The sequence below is a fragment of the Callithrix jacchus genome, chromosome 11, assembly GCF_049354715.1.
Source record: "Callithrix jacchus isolate 240 chromosome 11, calJac240_pri, whole genome shotgun sequence".
Taxonomy (NCBI): Eukaryota; Metazoa; Chordata; class Mammalia; order Primates; family Cebidae; genus Callithrix; species Callithrix jacchus.
The window spans coordinates 78,587,730-78,608,880 of record NC_133512.1 but is presented as its reverse complement, the minus strand read 5'-3'; the positions used below and the strand labels follow the sequence as shown (position 1 = coordinate 78,608,880).

Genomic DNA, 21,151 nt, shown 5'->3' with positions numbered 1-21,151 from the left:
GTCAGAAGTTCTCAGCTGAAGCCACAGCGTGGTGGTCTTCCTCTATGTATACCCTCTTGTCCCCATTGCTTGGGCCCCTAGTAGCTGTTTGCCTAATCTTACTTATTGCTCCTTGCTTTCTACAGTTCATACAGCGGCGCTTTCAGGAACTGACTCAAGTCACCATCCACCAGATGCTGCTCCAACCCTACCCTGAACGAGTGCAAGAAATAGACCTCTCCCCGACCATCCAGGCTCCTTAGGAAAAGAAACCTCTTCAGAACCCCCCCCAACCGTCGACCCTTGTCAGCAGGAAGTAGCCAGAGAGACAACCGACGCCCCTGACCCCCTCTTTTTCTTTTCTTTAAGGAGTCGGGAATGTTTGGAAAACTCTGCCCCTACCGCAAAAGCTCTCTCTCTCTTTCCCTCCCCCACAAAGAGGCTCCCTTATCTCTCACTTTACATACCGGTCCTAGCCCTCCCGCCGCCCAGCTTCCCGCTGCCCAGTTTCCCACCCAGCAGTTCAAACTGACCAACAGTTGCCTACCACCTCGGCTTTTGGCTTCCCCACCCCCAGCCCTTCAGCCCCCTATAAATAACCCTGCCCCTCTGAGCGGCGCGGCCATTCTCCTCTTCCTCCCGGCTGGTCCGCCCGGAGGCTCTTTCCTCTCAATAAAGCCTGAACTTAAGGAATTTCCTCTAGCCTGCGGTCCGGTTTTTTCCGAACGAGCTCAGTCTTCCCGCAGAGGGTAGGTCGGACAGTTGCGTCTCACACTCTAAGACTGGGTTAATTTTTGCATAGAAATGGCACAGCTTGGGCCAGGCACAGTGGCTTACGCCTGTAATACCAGCACTTTGGAAGGGCAAGGCAGGTGGATCACCTGAGGTCAGGAGTTCAAGACCAGCCTGACTAACATGGTGAAACCCTGCCTCTACTAAAAATACAAAAATTAGCCAGCATGGTGGCGCATACCTGCAGTCCCAGCTACTCCAGAGGCTGAGGCAGGAGAATCGCTTGAACCCAGGAGGCAGAGGTTGTGGTGAGCCAAGATCGCGCCATTGCACTCCAGCCTGGGTAAGAAGAGTGAAACGCTACCTCAAAAAAAAACAAAAAAAGAAAAGGAAGGAAATGACACAGCTTTTACATATTTATCAACAACTTTAAAATGTGGTACATTTTAGCACTTTCCTATAAATATTGAAATGCATTTTTAGATTCTTATAGGGATTATAAGAACAATCAATGCACCTGAGCCCCCTCCTCTCCTAAAGGCCCTGCGAGCTCCATCCACCTCAGTCTCTGTAATTAGAGCACGCCAAGGCAGATTCTGAGGTGAAAGATGCCAGGATCCCCTCAGGCCCAGGCTGGATGGGTCTTCCTATTACGGGAAGAACTGGGAGAGGTGGTTGTAAGAGAAGCCAAATGGTAAGTCCACTGGGGTTCTCTCCAGGTGCCCAGGAGCTCTCTGTCTGGGGTCCCTCTGAGGTAATACAAAGTGGGCGGGCCTGGGTCTGTCCTCCTGCCTGAAGGCGTCGTAGGCAGCCCACACCGTGCTGTCCTTTCAGAACCTCGGCAGCCAACGGTAGCTGCCTTAAGCACTAGAATCTTCGCTTCATTCAGGTTCACTGAATCTAATTAAAGGCGGGTTTGCTGTTTCAAGGTCTGTGACTGAGTAATCTCCACGCTGCCTACCAGAACTCACAAGTCTCGCTGTGCCCAGTGAAGACTCCTTAGCCCTCATGGAATCCTGACTGTGGGCAAATCTCTTAGGAACAGCCTCCTCAGCGCTGCCGTTAGGTGGGCCACCGCGGGGGAAAGACAGGCCAGGCCACAGCCCGAGAAGGCCCACCAAGCAGTTCTGGTGGAGATGAGGCGGCACAAGGAGTATCTCCCCAGGCCGCTTGCTGAGGAAATACCTTGTCCTGAGGAAGAGATGAAATATTCACCGCTCTCACACTTCGGTTCAGCTGTAGGCATTAACATGTATACTTACAACACGTGAATTCTGAAGGCATTAACATGTATACTTACAACACGTGATTACAACACGTGTATACCTACAACAACGTGATTCAGTTATATTTAACAGAATCTATTGGTTTTTAAGGTTCTGTGAGTAAAGAAATAAAGCTAGGATCCCACACTGCTGAGTGTGGGTACTCGGTCCTGCTCTTCAGCTCATCCTTCTCTATTTTTTAGAACAAGCCAGAACCAGAGAATGAGGATGAGGGATTTGGAAAGATAGTTACCAAAAAATTGTAAGCTTTCGAGTGATTTTTACTTTATTTTTCCTTTGAATTTTTATGTTGTCTGATTTGGGGGTAAATGGGCATATATTTTCAAAGAAAAGCAATAAAGCTTTTTTTCTTTTGGAAAAAAAGATATCAAGACTTTAAGAAGAGACTGCTTCTGATTAACTGACAGACTGATCTTGTAGTTGCATGGGAAATTATTTTCTTTTTCTTTTTCTTTTTTTCACAGGTCAAGGAAAATTATTTTTCTTGAAAATATCTCCTGTCTGACAGCTTCTAGCTCTAAACCTAATCCTAAGAGGTAAATAGTTAAGTCATTCTGAGATGAAAGCAGATATCCCAAGACAGGGCATCAATTTACAGGAAAACAGCCTATGATAACCTATTCATGATTATTTAAAGGGAAATTTTTAAAATTTGAACCACGTAACTTTGATTCTCATAATAAAACTGAAGATACATATATCAGGGGAAAACCCTCGAGATACAATCAAATCACTCAAGAATGCAACAAGCTTTTAAAATTTACATATCTCAGAAGGCAAAAAAGACAATATGAAATTCCAATGTTTGAAATAAGTTTAAAATATATATAAATATTTAACGCATAGAGTTTATGCTTTGCACTATAATTTAAGAGTCTAAAGGGAAAATAGTATTGATCCAATAAAACAAATCACAAACCCATCAATTAAACAAACCAAAAAGCCCCTTAATTTCACTCAAACTCTTTGCTGAAGTATTTACCTAAAAACCAAATACTGCTCTTTGGTCTCCTACTACCTGGTACTCTGTGGAAGCTGTTGGCTTGTAAAAATAAATAAAACAAGTTAGTTTAGCAAATACTGACTATAAGCTGCTTCTATATTTCATCCTAAAATGGAAAAGACATGTTCTTGCGGTCTTGAAGTTTGCTTTCTGGTACATCAGAAGTGAGCAGATGAACCTGACCTATAGGGAACAATATTCAAAACAGCAGTGGCATCGATTGAAAACAGAGCAATAAATTAAAACACAAATAACAGGTAAGAACCATGGCAAAATACCCTTGAAAAAGCTTAAAGGCCAGTAAGAGTGGTATTTAGTGATTGTTTGTTGAATCTATTTCCTGATTTGTAGATGTTGTGAAAAATGAGCATCTCATTTTGGCTCAGTTCACAATCATTATTCTCCCATGAGGGTATGTTTCATGAGATTGTAGAAATCCTAAATGTTTTTTTCAAGTAACCAATAAACTACCATTGAAATTGCACAGATTTGAAATGGAGGTATTAATATACTGACAGGTGAACAAAATTTAAGACTGCTGTAGGTTCATTTCTATCCTAAAAACCTTCCTCGTAGGAGAATGAAATTTCAAACCACATGGATTCCGAAACTACTTAAACCTGCTGTTCCCACAATGGTTAGTTGTACTTGCCGAATCACAGGGTAAACAGAAATGGGCGAGCCATTTAAGATGATCTTGAGCGAGTTAGGACTGGTCAGAGCCTTGAGAACCCAGCTGAAGCTATTCCACCTGGTCCCCATGGAAGTAGATTGCGGTGGGGTCAGGAGTTTCGCGATTCTAAGAAACAGTTCCGTCTAATTCCGCACATTTTATAGCTGGTAAGTCTCAAGCTGTCTGAAAATGACCACTAAAACATGAACCAGAAAAAAATAAATAAAACAGGGAACAAAATGCCTATGCATTATCCCTGGCAATTAAAACTGGTTTTAGAGAAAACAAGAAAAATACTCGCTGTAAAATTGTGCTCTATTTCCCTCTGTGTGTGTGTGTGTGTGTGTGTGTGTGTGTGTGTGTGAAAACTTAAGGTAAATTACTTCAAAAATCACATTTTTGACAGGTGTTAGAATACCTCTCATCTTTTTTGCCTACTTTTAGGTGCCTCAGGGAGAACGTTTTCTTCATAAACTGGCTCTAACTTCTAGGTGTGTCTTCACATGCCCCGTTTGCTGCCTGTGCCTCTTCACAAAGAGTGGAGGTAAGTCTTTGCTGCTCTCTTACTGGCAAATTGGCATTTTTATGGATTAAATGAAGGTATCAGAATTTGGGGGGTAAATGGAGTTGGCATAAAGTAAGAGATGGAGTATAAAAGCACATAGATTACTATTATTTTTACAGAATGATAATCCAATGACACTTACACATAAGGTTATTGTAACAAAACAGTACCCAATGGGAAAACTGATGTTAGTGTGTTGTGAGATATAGCCAACAACTTGAGCCTTACTGTACCTTGAAGGAAGCTTTAAATGATGTAGTTGAAATGCACCATTTTATTAGTTGTATTTTCAGTGAATGTTTGTTTTTGTTATGGTCATAAAACTTATGACAGTTTATAAAATGTTTAAATGCATTAGAACTGACTGTATTTTCAAAGTATTTTGTTACTATTCTGGATATGTGTAAATATTGTTTTAAAAAAAGGATGTCTGCTATAATTAAAAGAAAAGTAAACTTGTCCAGGCATGGTGGCTCATGCCTGTAGTCCCAGCACTCTGGGAGGCTGAGGCAGGCAGATTGCTTGAGCTCAGGAGTTCCAGACCAGCCTAAGTAACATGGCAAAACCCCATCTCCACAAAAATTTTCCAGCCATGGTGGCACATGCCTGTAATCCCAGCTATTCAGGAGGTTGAGATGGGAGGACTGGTTAAGCATGGCAGGCTGAGGTTGCAGTGAACCAAGATTGCACCACTGACTGTATTCCAGTCTCAGCAACACAGTGAGAATCTGTCTTTAAAAAAAAAGTAAACTTTAGAGTTCTGTATTCTGCATTCCTTTCTATGATGAAATATAGGCAAAATGGTTGAAATATCTAATGAGTCCTGATACAACATTTTTTCTATGATATAACATGGAAAAAAAATTGGACAAGGGGAAGTTAAATATTAGATTTCTGAGAACTGTCCCTTTAAATGCATAAAATTATTTGTGTGCCAGAAAAAGTCTTAAGACTAATATATTTATAATTATCTTCTGTGTTATAAATTACTGTATAATTGGCAGAAGAAAGGCACTGTAGTAGAAACAGGAGTGGAATCCATGTCTTTCCTGCAGAGAGGCTCTTATTAAATACAATTCATCTGTCGGTCTAGGAACTGGGCAATTGGGCACCACATGCCCCTTTTCTCTTCATCTGTCTCTTCCAAATTGTTTTGACAAAAAAGAGTAAACTCTTTGACAAGATGTTGGACAGGATGCCTTCAAGTGAGAATGGTTGATATGTGAATGGTAGGTAAATTAAATCAGTTAGCAATGCCAGAAAGTTGTCAGTCTGTTGTATTTCACTGTGGATTGCAACACGTAATACATTTTAAGCCCAGTCATCTAGCAGCATTCATTAAATAGATACCAAAGTGCATCCAGTGCCTTTGGAAATACATTTATATACATCTCATCCAAAGAAAGGGATAATATTTTATTAGTCTTAATGACTTTTACATATATTACTAAAACTCACTGATAAATTTAACAAGAAAAAGTGCCATGTAGCCCCTGAGAGGCTTCACAATATCAGCTTTGGTAAACCAACCAGAAGAGCAGTGCCCATTAAACTTATAGTTCGATGAAGGAAGGTATGGATGGGGTTACCACATTTTCTGAAGTTGTGCTATATGTGCAGCTGTGGGTTTTATAATGACTGCGTAGGTGATTTCAGATAACAGAACTTCTAGAAGTTGCCAGATGCATTATAATACTTACCTAGTTTGGAGCTTAGCTCACCTAAAATGGGAAATGGAAAATGGGAAGGAAGACTAGAGGTGATTGATTTGGGGAAATAAAGGTTAGATAATCAGGCCCATGGTCAAGGGCACTGAAGACACAGAAAGTGTCTCAAGCTCAGCACTATTAATATTTTAGGATGCTTCATTCTTTGTTGTGAGGACCAGGACTGTCCCATGCATTGTAGAATATTTAGCAGCATGCCTGGCCTCTCACACTCAATGCCAGTAGCATCTGTTGTGCCAGAATCCTATTGACTTCAGTAGGGACGGCACCATGTTTGAGAAGCTGAAGAAGGAACCTGGAGCCAGTGAACAAGACAGAGGGTTTATTGAGGGAATTCACATACAGGGCAGATGAGTGTATGTATGTAAGGCTGGACTGGAGAACCACTCCCGCTTGTAAAATAACATGCAGTTCATATAGCATTTTCACTGAGAACCCTCCCTCTAACAACCTCCACCTGGCAACCTTCATTTAAACCAAAACAAAGGGCCTCGACCCCCTGGATGGCCTATGTCCCATGGAATGGGCCAGGGGTTCTGATGTTCCTGAGAGATAAGGAATGAATCTTCAGGGTGGCTATTCCCAGATTCCTTATATTGGAACTCCAAACACCTTCCTTTTAGATCACAGGTCATTCTCAGGGTCTGCTTAAGTTATTGCTGTCAGGTGTGTCTGCCTTGCAGCATCTTCCTCTCTCATTATGACAGCCAAAAGTGTCTGTACACATTGCCAGATGTCCTGTACTCACCCCAACACCACAGCCTGCAGTTTCTGACTGAGGAACTGTCAGACCACATGGACCATGCAGGCAGGAATGCAACCACTATTCCCAGATTCCTTATATTGGAACTCCAAACACATTCCTTTTAGATCACAGGCCATTCTCAGGGTCTGCTTAAGTTATTGCTGTCAGGTGTGTCTGCCTTGCAGCATCTTCCTCTCTCATTATGACAGCCAAAAGTGTCTGTACACATTGCCAGATGTCCTGTACTCACCCCAACACCACAGCCTGCAGTTTCTGACTGAGGAACTGTCAGACCACATGGACCATGCAGGCAGGAATGCAACCACTGCAGAGCATGTTCTCATTAAGTGTTAGCTGTCATCCCTAGTAGCAGCAGCAACTCCAATCTTTATAGTGCAAACACTTGGGAGTTGCTTAGGACTATGGTTCTCAAATTTGAGTGTTTGAGTGTTCATCAGACTCACCTGGAGGGCACGTGGCAGTATGCTGAGCCCCATCCCAGAGTCTATGAATCAGTAGGTCCCTGGCTAGGCCCTGATCATTGGCATTTCCATGTGATGTTGGTGCTGCTCATCTGGTAGGGTGACCAACCATGTAGCTTTGCCTGGGACTGAGGGAGATTCCAGAACCTGGGGATTTGCAATAAGAAAATCAGAAAAGTCCCAGGCAAACAAGGATGAATTGGTAACCTTATTAAGTCCATGGACCACGCTTGGAGAACCATGGTGTAAGGAGATAAGAGCAAATGGGCTTGATGAGAGTTTAGATTGAAAGGGTGAGAAAAGGAGGAATCAAAGGTATCCCTCAAGTTTCTAGTCTGAGACAGTTGATCCATGGTTATGCCATGGGTCTCAAATTTTGCTGCCCACTGGAATCACCTGGAATCTTCAAAAATGCTGATGCTAGGACCTTATCCCAGATATTGTGGCTTAACTGGTATGGAGTGTGACCCAGGAAGCAGGATTAAAAAAAAAAAAATTTTAAAAACCTGGTGATTTAAATGTGCAGTAAAGTTTGGAAACACTGAGTTATGCCCTTCTCTTAGAAGGGAATCCAGGAGCAGAGCCATTGTGAGGGACAAATTAATGAGTTTGAGGTGTTTGCAAGCCATCAGTGGTTCTCAACACTGGCTACATCTCAGAATCCCCTAGGGAGAATCTTACACACAGAGACACCTGAGTCCCACCCCGAGATTCTGACTTAATTAGTCTGGATTGGACCTGAGCATTCATTGGTGGTTTAATGAATTGGTGTATCTCTCAGGTACATACAATGGCATATTATTCAGCCTTAAAAGGGAAAGAAATTCTGACACATTCTACAACATGGATGAACCTTTAGGACATTATGCTAAGTGAAATAGACCAGTCACGAAAAAGACAAATATTGTATGAGCCTACATATATTACGTACTTAGAGTAGTCAAATCCATAGAGACAGAAAGTAGAATGGAAGCTGCCAGGGGATTGAGGGAGACAGGAAGACTTCTTGTTTCATGGATACAGAGTTTCAGTTTTTCTAGATGAAAAATGTTCTGGAGCTGGTTACACACAATGTGAATGTAATTAACACTACTGAACTGTACAGGTAAAAATGATTAAGATGGTCAATTTTCTGTTCGGTGTATTTCTGCCACAATGAAAAATAAATATTTCAAAAAGGAAGTCATTAAAAATATCTTCTCAAATGTTTGTCAGTTGCACCCAGGGCTGTGGCTTGCTGATCTCATGGAATTATTGGCAAGTTGTGTGATTCTATCAGTTATGTCTTCACAGAGCAACTGTCATAATCCTTAACCAGTTATCAATAAGGGAATGGTATCTCTTCTACTTCAATTTGGGATCTGCTTCTGACTCCTCCTCCTGCTCTTTTGGGGCAGGTCATATTTAAACCTGAATGATGTATACTGGGAAATCTATTTCTTGTACCATGCCCTTTATTGTTGCTTGAAGAGAATACCCATATGGACTGAGGAAATTTTCAGCAATTCATTTTTATCATAGAAATGCGGTGAACTGTGATACTAAAGAAGCTTTTTTCCCCCAAATGCTCTGCAAAAGGCATTCCACTTGTTCTTTACTCCTGCACTCAGCATTACAGTTTCACTTCCTTTCTCTCTCTCTCTTTTTTTTTTTTTTTTCTTTTTTGGAGACGGAGTTTCACTCTTGTTGCTCAGGCTGGAGAGCAATGGCATGATATCAGCTCATTGCAACCTCTGCCTTCCGAGTTCAAGTGATTCTCCTGCCTCAACCTCCTGAGTAGCTGGGATTACAGGCATGCGCCACCATGCCCCCCTAATTTTGTATTTTTAGTAGAGATGGAGTTTCACCATGTTGCCCAGGCTGGTCTGGAACTCCTGACCTTGGGTGATCCGCCTGCCTCGGCCTCCCAAAGTGTTGGAATTATAGGCAACTGCTCCCAGCCCACCTCCTTTCTTTCTAAATCTGAGTTCAGTGAATTCTGCACTCTGCTTCCCTCCCACCTGTCCAGTGTGGGAAGATATTAGCCCATGATTTGTAGTTGGAAACAATCTTTTGCTTTGGACTCTGCCCTATGAACGGGTTCTCCACTGGAGAGAAGTAGGAATGCTATAATATTTCCTATGTAGCACTTTACCCCAGCAACTCAGAGCCTAGATTATTATAAGCCCTGAATCATAGGCTATCCACAGAGATCATCATCTCACTGAATTTAGTTTCTTTGGTTATAGAGAACCATATTTTCAAACTTTGCTAATACTACCCATTCTTATTAAATAAATGACCATATTGCCAATCATTCTGCATTTCCAGACAGAATGAAACACATGGGAAGGAGTTCTAAATCCAGGACAGCATCAGGATTAGAGATTTCATTTATCAAAAGTAAATGTAATGGTGGCTGACCAGAAGCCAAGCTCCTGGCTTGCCTATGAGAAAAAAGCAATAATAAAGTACCACCTAGAAAAAGTGCCTATACAGGTTTAGATGGCCTATACAGAATGGACTTTCCTATAGCTGCAACTTGGATTCTCCTATAGGTCTTCATAAGGTTTTAATAAGGCCATTAGCCCAAGATTGCAGATTTTTCTAACAGCTAGAGCTCATTCTGATGGAGATACTGTGGGAGGACTTTCTCAGTGAGTCATTTGCTGGCACTGGACTGCCAAAGCGAACCATAGGCTTCATAAACAGCATGAATCACAGAATGGAATATTTGCCTAAAATCAGGCATTGCAAAACACCCCAAAAAGAATTCATAAAGGCCAAGCTCATGCCTGTAATCCCAGCACTTTGGGAGGCCAAGGCAGGCAGATCACCTGAGGTTGGGAGTTCCAGACCAGCCTGACCAACATGGAGAAATCCTGTCTTTACTGAAAATACAAAATTAGCCAGCCCTGGTGGCTCATGCCTGTAATCCCAGCTACTCAGGAGGCTGAGGCAGGAGAATTGCTTGAACCTGGGAGGCAGAAGTTATGGTGAGCCAAGATTGAGCCATTGCACTCTAGCCTGGTCAACACGAGCAAAACTCCATCTCAAAAAAAAAAAAAAAAGACTTCAAAGGGAAGCTGACATTTGGGCTTAGGAGGTTGGCATTCAAGGCAAAGGAAACAGCTTGAGAAGAAGGTTCAGAAAACAAAGTGGAGTGCTGAGGTTGGAGCAGGGAGTGTGCGCATGGAGGGATTGGGGATATGGGAGTAGGAGGATAAACAAGGGATTCACGAGGAAAAGCCTTGAAGGATAGAATGTGAAAAATAGTCTCAATTGAAAATACATGGAAGAAATTTTTATACTTCCTACTATTCAAATAAAATTATAATGAGGTTTTTTTTGCGTTTTAAACTGACAAATATTTAAAAATAATACTCCATGTTGGTAAGGGCTCATGTTAGCAGTTCTCGCAGGCTGTTGTAAGAGTGTAAATTGGGACAAACTTTCTGCATGGTAGTTTGACAGTGACCTCAAAAGCTTTATACACACATATATATGTAGTACATATGTTTGTATATATGCATGTGTATGTGTATATATACCATCTTTGTATATACATATGGTTATATACACATGGACACATATACTCTTTGGTCCATTATTTCTGCTATTTACTATATCATAGTGAATAATTAAGGTTATAAGAAAGCATTTAGCAGAAATATTTATAATAAGAAAATATTATAAACTAAGTACACATCAACCAATAGAGAATTCATTTAATCAATTCTAGTTTCTACATTCAGAGTAATACTATGCAGTAATTAAAAATACTGGTGTCCATCTTGGACAACACAGTGAGAGTCCATCTGTACAAAAAATAAAAATTAGCTGGGTATGCTGGCACATGCCTAAAGTCTTAGCTTCGGGGAGACTGAGGCAGGAGGATCAGCTTGAGCCCAAGAGGCCGAGACTGCAGTGGACCGCCATTGTGCCGCTGCACTCCAGCCTGGGCAACAGAGTGAGAAATTGTGTCCAAAAAAAAAGGAAAAAAATGTAAAGTTTACCTTCTTTTCTCCTGACCCACTGAGGTGCATATACACACCACTCCAGATCAGAACTCTCTTCAATGGTAAGTTGGGGATGGAGGGAGGCCTCTCCCTCATGGGCCATGGCCAAATCTATAAAAAAAAAACCAAAAGTTTGTTTTATAGGAGACACCAGGTAATCTCAATCTTGATAAAATATCACCAATTAGAAATGCATTTGTTAGTACAGAAAGATGTCTGGAATGTGTTGATTGAAATAAGCAGTGTGATATTATTTTTGAAAATTATTCATACAAGGAAAAAATATGAAGCAGAGGCCCTTGAGAGAGGGGCCTCCCTCCATCCCCAGTGTCTTTCTCTGTTGCCCATGCTGGAGTACAATGGCATAATCATGGCCCACTGGGGGTGGTACTATAGGTGATATTTTTCTTTATTTTGACTGTCTGAATATTCCACTTTTTCTATAATGAGTATTTATTAACTGTGTGATTTTTAGAAGAAAAAGTTTCTAAATAAGAATGGGCAAAAAGCAGGTTAAAATTAAAATACGCAAAGGAAATGATATTTCCTCTTATATCCCACAAACCATTGAATTCTGTGATTTCAAAAACTGGCAAACATGAAGAGCAAACAACTACCTGTTAAAATGTTTCTGCACTCTTATTTTTTGAGGAACTGGACAGTGTGGATATTTGGTATCTCTGGAGCGTAAGAACCATTCGATAATATTGAGCACTTTTACATAACATGATAATGGCAATTATTTCTTCTATCAGTGATTGGCTTTCACCTTTTTTTTAGCCCAGCAGAATTGAATTTATTCGTCTCCTCACAAAAGAATGCAATTTCAACTGACCCTATTTTTGCACCTTGGTGAGTATTCATTGTCAAAATCTGTTTTCTGCTTGTATTGTCCTAAAATTTTTAGTAGAAATCATTTTTAAATATGTTTATTTCTTTCTTCTATAGTGCTAACTGCTCGTGTAGCCTTTCTGTTGTGTAATTGTGTCAAGCCACTGAAAAATTACACTCCAACATGTTTAGTATTCACATACAGCTGCTTCTATCACTTTTAATGGAATGTTACCATCTGCAGATAAGTAAGTAAAAATATTAAGGAACAGAGAAGAGTTTCAGAGTTTTAATTTACAAATACAGTGGATGTAATTTTCTTTTAAATAGCTATGCTTTCAATGTAACACTTGTCCCAGAAATGAAGTCTTACAAAGAAGTTCCAGGCAAAATTCCCTCTTCTAAGTAAGCAGCAGCTCTAAGCTAAAAGGTCAAATTCTCCGTGCTTCTGCTGTCTATAATAAGCTGAGAATAATTTGCATTAATCTTAGAGATGTTTCCAACTCTTTGATCTGACTTTTCTACCTAGAAAACAGACCTGCCTTTGGTTACTGAGCACTAACTAAATTGCTTAGAATCTTCACTTCAAAGATTTATGCTGAATTTCTTCATGACAGCAAACTTTCAGAATCTCACCTTTTTTTTTTTTTTTTTTTTTTCAATTTTCCAACCCTGAGGTAATTTCCCAGTTAGATTTGATGATAATGGGTCGGGATGGTAAACACTCAGTTGTCCTCTATTGAAAATCCCCTGCCTTGGAGAGGTGAGCCTCAGGCCAGTGGCAACAGAAATTTGTGATTCATCTGGAACCCTCAGTTTATCCTCCACATCCCAGAACTGCAAGGCTTAGACATGGTCTCAGTCAGAAAAATAGTTATTTTAACCTGCATCTGCCTTACATGGTCTCTTTGAAACTAAACCTATATCCAAAATCAGAAGGGACCACTGAGGATCACTCCACCTTCTCCCCAGCCTTTATATAGAATAGCTTATTGACATCTTGCAAAAGTTCAAAAGCACTCCACAGTTGTTGAGAGAGCCCTCCTCAATTAGGGGACCCCTCTCTCTGGAGAAGGAATCTTCTAAACTAAATGAGCTTGGGCAGAAAAGGCCTCACTGCAATCAGTCGTACATTTCCGTATCTAAGCTTGCCCTGACCTAAACCAAACCTCTAGAGTTGCCTATAGTCAAACTCCCAAACAGCTTAGCCACATATCATCAGCTTGGGCATTTTCCCATTGATAGTTTGAACATAGACATTTATATAAATACTGCAGCCCATTTAAACAGTTTTGCCTTCTGACTGAGCGATATAAGGAGAAATACTCATAAAAAGTGCACGGCCCCACAGGCTTTGGGAACCTCAGGCAAAGTGCAAACCTTATCTACATGCATTCTTAGTAATTTTCTCACCTGTTATAATGTGCGTGTGCATATAAATGTGTGCTTACATCCTCTGAAGCTCTGATGTAAACTCTAAAGTATGAGAAAGCATCTCATGTGTTTGAGAAAATTATGACATTATGCAGAAATACTAGAGAAATTATATAGTAATAGTAATTTCTACAAAACAATCCTTTACAGAAAATTTACCATGTATTTTCTTTAAATGACTAGATTTCCTAAATTCATTTTGAATTACATTCTGTTTTCAGGTTGTGTCATTTTTGAGGAACGTGTTGATTGTCAAAAGATATAAACATTTTTATTCTCTGAATTAATTCCAACCCGTTGCTAATGTGATTTGGCATTTGGAAACTTCAGCCCAGGAAGGATATTGCTCAGGCTATGTTCAGGCATGAAATTTTAACTATTTACATTTCTAGTCACTTTTTGCCAAATATTTTAGACAAGAAGTTTGTAGTCCCACTTATAATACTACAGGAATAATAGTTCAATTTCCATAAGTCCTGGAATATATTTTTTGGAAAAAATATTCTGATCAAAATAAGTTTGGCCAAGTCAGGTTATAAAAACATGTTAAATCTCTAAGGCAACAATTCCAATTAAATATGATTCAGGATGGAACTTGTCTAAAAGAATAAATCCCTGGAAGGGAAGTCTTAGTTTATTCACATGTAACGTCAACAGAAATGTTATACCTGTCTTTAAAAATCCTTGGTCTATTGGAGTCCAAACTTCTGAATAGCTATTTATCCTAGATACTAATTCCAGAAAATAAAAATAAACATGAATGTGGATTGCTGGGTAAATTAAAGTCTGCATTAACCATTTATTATACCACAAAAAAGCAAGTGTCCAATGGAACTAGCTTTCTTCACATAGCTATCTCAGAGAAAGGGAAAGAAATATTGTGCCTTTGCTTTAGAATAATAATCTTTGCAATGAGGTCAAGAATAGAAAATTTTCTGTTCAAAGTGTCATTTAGTGACTTGTGTGGGTGGAGACATTATCATATTCTTAGCTGTAGAACTTATGATCTATGTATGTTTCACGCCTGATAATCACAAAATGAGCAGATTAATAGAATAGTCCATATGAATAATGTGTACATAAGAGAAAGAACATGTTTTTTTCAATAACCATGTAGGCTATTTTGGAGGTCAAATTGAAGGAAAGAAATGCATTCAATGTAAAACAAGTTCATGAAAAGATTATTTCATTATATATTTTAAATGGAGAAAACAGAAGAAACCAAGCTCATTTCATTGTATGGTAATTATTTTTTATTATAGGCCCATTCCTCTCACGCCTGTCTACTGAAATAAGGCTTGGCAAGAATTTTTATGTCTCAAGAATAAAGTGTATAAGAGTAGCTAGAACATGTCATGTGTGTGTTTTTAGAGTCTGTGATTTGCTTGGTTTACCATCCAGAGGCTGATGAAGTTGGGGATTGTTTGCCTCTTTTACTTTTTATCTTGAAATGATTGTAAGGTCACACACAGTTGTAAGAAATAACACAGAGAGAGACTGTATACCCTTCACTCAGTTTCTCTCAGTCATGCATTGTATGTAACTACAGCACAATATCACAACAAGGAAATCAACATTGATGTCATTCACAGGCCTTATTCAGATTTCACCAGTTATACACGTATTTGTATATGTGTGTATTTGACTCTATGTCATTTCATCACCAAGATAAGAACAGTTCCACCACCTCAAGGATTCCTAGTACTACCCTTTTATAGCCACATCCTCCTCCCTCCCTCCCTGCCTTCCTAACCCTTGACAACCACTAATCTCTTCTCTGTCTCTATAATTTTGTCATTTAATACTGTGATACAAATAGAATTATGTGGTATATAACCTTTTCTTCACTCCGTACAATTCCTTTGAGATATATCCAAGTTGTAGCTTGTATCAGTGGTTCTACTACTTTTTTTTGCTAGATTCCATGGAACAGATGTACCTACCACATTTGATTTAACCCTTCACCCAATGAAGGACGTTGGGTTGTTTCCAGTTTTTGATCATTACAGATAAAGATGCTGTGGACATTTGTATATAGTTTTTGTGTGAACATAAGTTGTAATTTCTCTGGGATAAATACTCAAGATTTCCCTTGCTGAGTTGCATGATTAGCACCTGCTTAGTTTTGTAAGAAACTACCATACTCTTCCCGGGAGTGCCTGTACCATTCTTCATTCCCACCAGCAATGTATGCCGGATCTTCACATCGTTTCTAGCATCTGGTGTTATCACTATTTTTATCTTTGCTCTTCTGATCGGTGTGTAGTGATATCTCATTGTGATTTGATTTGCGTTTCCCAAGTGGCTAATGATGTTGAACCTCCTTTCATGTGTTTATTTGCCATCTGTGTATCTTCTTCAGTGAAATGTTCCATTCATGTTGCTTGCCATTTGCTCATTTGATCGTTTTTCTTTAATGCTGAGTTTTGAAAGCTCTTATTAAATTCTGAGTATAAGAGCTTTGTTGGATATGCGGTTTGCAAGTATTTTGACAAGGTTCAATTTTCTAAATTCCCCTTGTATGGATCATGTTTTTGTTGACAATTCTAAAAATTATTCATCCAGCCCTAAATGCAAGATTTCCTCCCATGTTTTATATGAATTTTGTAGCTCTATAGTTTCACATTTTACATTTAAGTCTATGCTCAATTTTTAATTAATATTAATATAAGATGTGAGGTTTTGCTTACAGTTCATTTTTTCTTTTTCTTTCTTTCTTTCTTTTTTGCCTGTGGATCCAATTGCTCCAGCACCATTTATTGACAAGGCTATTCTTCCTCCATTAAGTTGCATTTACACCTCAAAAATCAGTTGGACATATTTGTGTTGGTCTATTTCTGGGTTCTCCATTCTGTTCCATTGATCTATGTGTCTGCTCCTCTGCCAGTATTGGCAGAGCCAATTTTTGGCTCTTGTCCAAGGAAGAACATGCAGATAACTATTCTCACATGTTGACATGTTACCGATTATAAAACCTCAGAGTCCACTGGCAGCCTTCCTTCTCCTTTCCTGAAAGCCCTAAAAACACAGAATTTCAAAGACCCTGCATGTTGTCCATTGCTGGAGCAACCAAATATAGTACACGACCTTCCTGCAGCAGTTCTTAGTTACTGTCAAGTATGGAAAATCCCAGCAATTCTGTACTTGTGTTATACTGATGTGATGAAATTAGATCTAATTACAGTGGAAGCTTTTAAGCCTCTACTTTCTACCAGGAGCTTGAAAGGTTTGGTTAAGAATATTCCCCAGAGCACTGAGATACTAAAGAAATTGATGACAACAAATGAGATTCAGAGTAACATTTATACATGATCTTAAACATTGTTTTGTAATGTAGATTACATGTCCATTTCTTTAAGGGGAGCAGAGGGCACTCTTTTGTAGATTACTTTTGGGGAATATATTTTGAGAATGATGAAACGGAATAAAATTTTAAAAAATTTAAAAAAAAAAAAAGTATTGACAAGAGGCTGCTCCTCTTCTATATTGCAGCATCGTAAGCCTTCATATTGGGAAGAGCTATTCTTTCGCCTTTATTTTTCTTTTTCAAAATGTTTTGGCCATTCTAGGTTCTCTGCCCTTCCATCTAAAGGGTATTTTACATCTACAAAATTATCATTATCATTTTGAATTGGAATAAAGAGAAAACTAGTGCTTATATTTGGCTTCCAGAATCAAACAGAATTCTCATGCTTTAATTGAATTAACAATAAAACTATACTGTCCTTTTCATATATAGTTTTTTAAAAAAAAGAAATAAAACTATATCTATAAATATCAGAGGCATGTGAACCAGAACAACTCCATCTTGAATAGGAGCTGGGTAAAATGAGGCCGAAACCTACTGGGCTGCATTCCCAGATAGTTAAGGCATTCTAAGTCAAAGGATGAAATTGCAGGTCCACACTAGATACGGGCCTGCTGATAAAACAGGTTGCAGTAAAGAAGCCAGCCAAAACCCATCAAAACCAAGATGGCTACTATAGTGACCTCTGGTCGTCCTCACTGCTACACTCCCATCAGCACCATGACAGTTTACAAATGCCATGGCAACATCAGGAACTTACCCTATATGGTCTAAAAGGGGGAGGCATAAATAATCTACTCTTGTTTAGCATACCATCAAGAAATAACTGTAAAAATGGACAACCAGCAGCCTTCGGGGCCACTCTATTTATGGAGTAGCCATTCTCTTATTCCTTTACTTTCCTAATAAACTTGCTTTCACTATACTGTATGGACTCGCCCTGATTCTTCCTTGCATGAGGTCCAAGAACCCTCACTTGAGGTCTGGATCGGGACCCCTTTCCTGTAACATAAGTAGCTACCCACAAAATACTACAGTAAACTCTCATGATATGTATGTTTAACTTTGTGTGTGTTAACTTTGGATCTTAACCTCCAGTAAGATTCCACTGTTTTATTCAGTCTTTCCAACAATTAACAAATCCATTAATAAATTTTTGCTTACCAAAGTGTAATAGATAACATGATGGAACAAGCCCTGCAGGGAAGAAATATTTCAGATGACCCTACTCACCCCTCATGCCCATACAGATGTTTAACAGTTATCTTAACTCAGAATGATTGGAACACTTGCTCATTTGCATGTAGTGCTTCCTTTGTTTCCTTCTTTATCCAACTTGATGGTTCTCAAATGTTATGTTAGGATTTGTCTACACAAAACCATGTATACTGTACTATATAAGTAATTTATAAAATTTTCTGGAGTATACGGATTTATAACTTAATTCCTGAGATTTAACTTTAAATTCAGTCTCTAAGTAAGACATGTTGACCTCCCCACTTCCAAAATGATAGGATTGTTTTTGGTTTTGCTTATGAGATAGGGTATTGCTCTGTCGCCCAGGCTGGAGTGCAGTGGCACAATTATAACTCACTATAGGCTTGATTCCTGGGCTCAAGTGATCCTCCTGCCTCAGCCTCCTGAGCAGCTGGGACTACAAACATGCACCACCACACCTGGCTAATTTCTTTTGATTTTTTGGGGAGATGGAGTCTCACTATGTTGAGGAGGCTGGTCTTGAACTCCTGATTTCCAGCAGTCCTCCCACCTCAGTCTCCCAAGCGCCGGGATTTACAGGCATCAGCCAGTTTGCCCTGGCAAAATTCAGAGGGTTTCTAATACTGGAAGACACTTAAAGGAAATCGAGTTTAGCATTTCCCAAGTATTTTCCTCATATTGCACAAAATGTTAACCTGATTTGAATGAACAGTGCCTTTCATGGTGAAATAAATTTGGGAAATGCTAAACTAAACAACTCTAAAGAGGTTTGATTTGTTCATTTTATTTTTTTCATGGAATCATTTCTCAGACTTTCATATGCGGGTGTCCATTGTAATATCTAGGAGAGCGATACAGAATGCAGTATCTTTCAAAGGTATTGTTTTCAGCATCTCTTTTTGATGGAGAATCCTGCTGATATGGAATTCAGTTCAACACATTTTAGTATTTATCTTTAATCCAAATCTGTATTTTGAAAAAACTGAGACTCCAAGAGTTACTACACCTCATGCCACCTAGCAAGCAAAGTAGGGACCATTTATCATCTATTAATAAACTTAAAAGTCTGATGCATCTTTGGTCAGTGCTAAATAGATAATGTAACTTTCCACTTTAACCAGTTGTTTCTGTAGGCCCCATGCTATCCTTAGACTGCCTTCTGTGTAAGCTGTTTCTGTTGTGTTCAAGGGTGGCTCAGTTTCTCGGAAGCTCAAGATGACTGCAACAGAGGTGCCTGTCATCCCATGACTGGCGATCTCCTGGTGGGCCGCAACATGCAGCTTATGGCTTCTTCAACCTGTGGGCTGAGCAGAGCCCAGAAATACTGCATTCTCAGTTACCTGGAGGTAGGTTGGCGCCTTGTTTATTTGATGGGTCATTATTTAATCAAGGACGTAGATTTGTTCAGGTATATCTGGGGCTACTCAGACATTAAAGAAGAAGACAACATTCCTTCCTAAACAATGGAGACACTGGTGCAGTTGTCCCTCAATATCCAAGGGAGATTGGTGCCAGGACCCTTCTCCCCAACACCGAAATCCATGTATGCTCAAGTCCCTGCTCCGAAATGGCACAGTATTGACATGTATCCTCCCCTGTACTTTAAATAATTTCTAGATTACTTGTAATACCTAATATAATATAAATGCTATAGAAATAATTGTTATACTACATCTTAAAATTTGTGTTATTTTTATTGTTTTATTGTTATTTATCTTATTTTTATTTTTTATTTCATTAGGGGCAGGGGTCTCACCGTATTGCCCAGGCTGGAGTGTACCTCAGCCTCTGAAGTAGCTAAAAATACAGGCATGTACGACCACACCTGGCTAATTTTAATTTTGTTTTTTTAGAGACAGAGTCTCACTGTATTGCCCAGGCTGGTCTCAAACACCTGGCCTCAAGCCATCTTCCCACCTCAGCCTCCTGAGTTGTTGGGATTACAGGCAAAGCCAACAGGCCTACCCTGTTATTGTTTTATTGTTATTTTTTTCCACATATTTTCAATCCTTGGTTGGTTGAATCCACAAATATGGAACCCACAGATAAAGAAGGCCAACTCTCATATAATTCAAAGTCCAGGAAACCTTGACTAATCAAAATAAGGAAAATCTGCTTAATTTCCATTTCTTGTTACCCTCAGAATGAAATGTAAAGCCTTTTTGGTTCAGTCTTTTTAGGGAATTGCTATAAATTTACTGGTATACTTGGCTACCTTAGTCGCTCCCATAGAACAAACATATTTGACTCATTTAATGAAGACTGAGGATCACCAGGGTCTGCTGCCATAGTGCTGAACATGAGTCCTCATTGCTCTGCCTTAGCTAGAGATAGAGGAGGTGAAGAACTGAGTTGATGGTACAGCAACATCATAATACCACTTGGAAGTTGTACTGTCTAAGAATCATAAATTCCCAATGTGGACATATTTTTGTGCCTTTTCCCCTCAAAGATCAGCTTTATAAAAGGATCAGCGGCTTTTCGGGTATCTTTTCCTCTCCATGTACTGGCAACAGAACAAGCATCCAAGGTCATCTGAGTATCGTCCCTACCGAACACCCTGAGGTAATCACGTCCACCCCTTAAATGAGAGGATGTGCAGGAAGGAAGTTGGCCATAAGCCTAATGTTAGTGGTCCAGGCTTTTCCATGTATTGTTCACTTAAAGCAACTTGTTTAAGTCTCTGGGAAATGCTTTGTATTCAAATTGGTTTTTAGTAAAAGGTGATTATTATACATAAGTGGAGACAATACTTGAATGTGTAGCACTGTTCTAAGTTTGGGAAGTACTTGTGTAAGAAAGCAAATTGTCTTCATGCGCAAGGAAATTACATGGTGGAAGTTCTGCTCAACTCTGGGCAGGTGACTACTAAGTCCAGGTGCTCTGGACAAAGAAGTGGTTCTCAACTCTTTATTTATTTTCAAGATAGAGTCTTACTCTGTGGCCCAGGCTGGCATGAGTAGCACGTTCACAGCTCACTGCAGACCCAACCTCCCAGGCAGGTGATCTTCTCACCTCCATCTCGACCTACTGGTGGAGTAGGCAAGCACCACCATGCCCTGCTAATTTTTGATATTTTTATAGAGATCATTCCTGCTATGTTGCCCAAGCTGGTCTCGAACTCTTGGACTCAAGCAATTTGCCCACCTCAGGCTCCCAAAATGTCAGGAT

The 21,151-nt window shown here is 39.7% G+C and overlaps 1 protein-coding gene across 1 annotated transcript in view; it reads left to right on the top strand.

The window, feature by feature from the left end:
• Positions 1 to 11,968: 11,968 nt before the first annotated feature.
• LAMB4 (laminin subunit beta 4) overlaps positions 11,969 to 21,151 on the top strand; it is a 107,844-nt gene continuing 98,661 nt past the window's right edge. The window contains exons 1-2 of the mRNA XM_035254109.3: positions 11,969 to 12,042; positions 19,169 to 19,326. Of these exons, the coding sequence (XP_035110000.1) occupies positions 12,009 to 12,042; positions 19,169 to 19,326 (192 nt within the window). The 5' untranslated portion in view covers positions 11,969 to 12,008. The remainder of the gene's footprint in view (positions 12,043 to 19,168; positions 19,327 to 21,151) is intronic.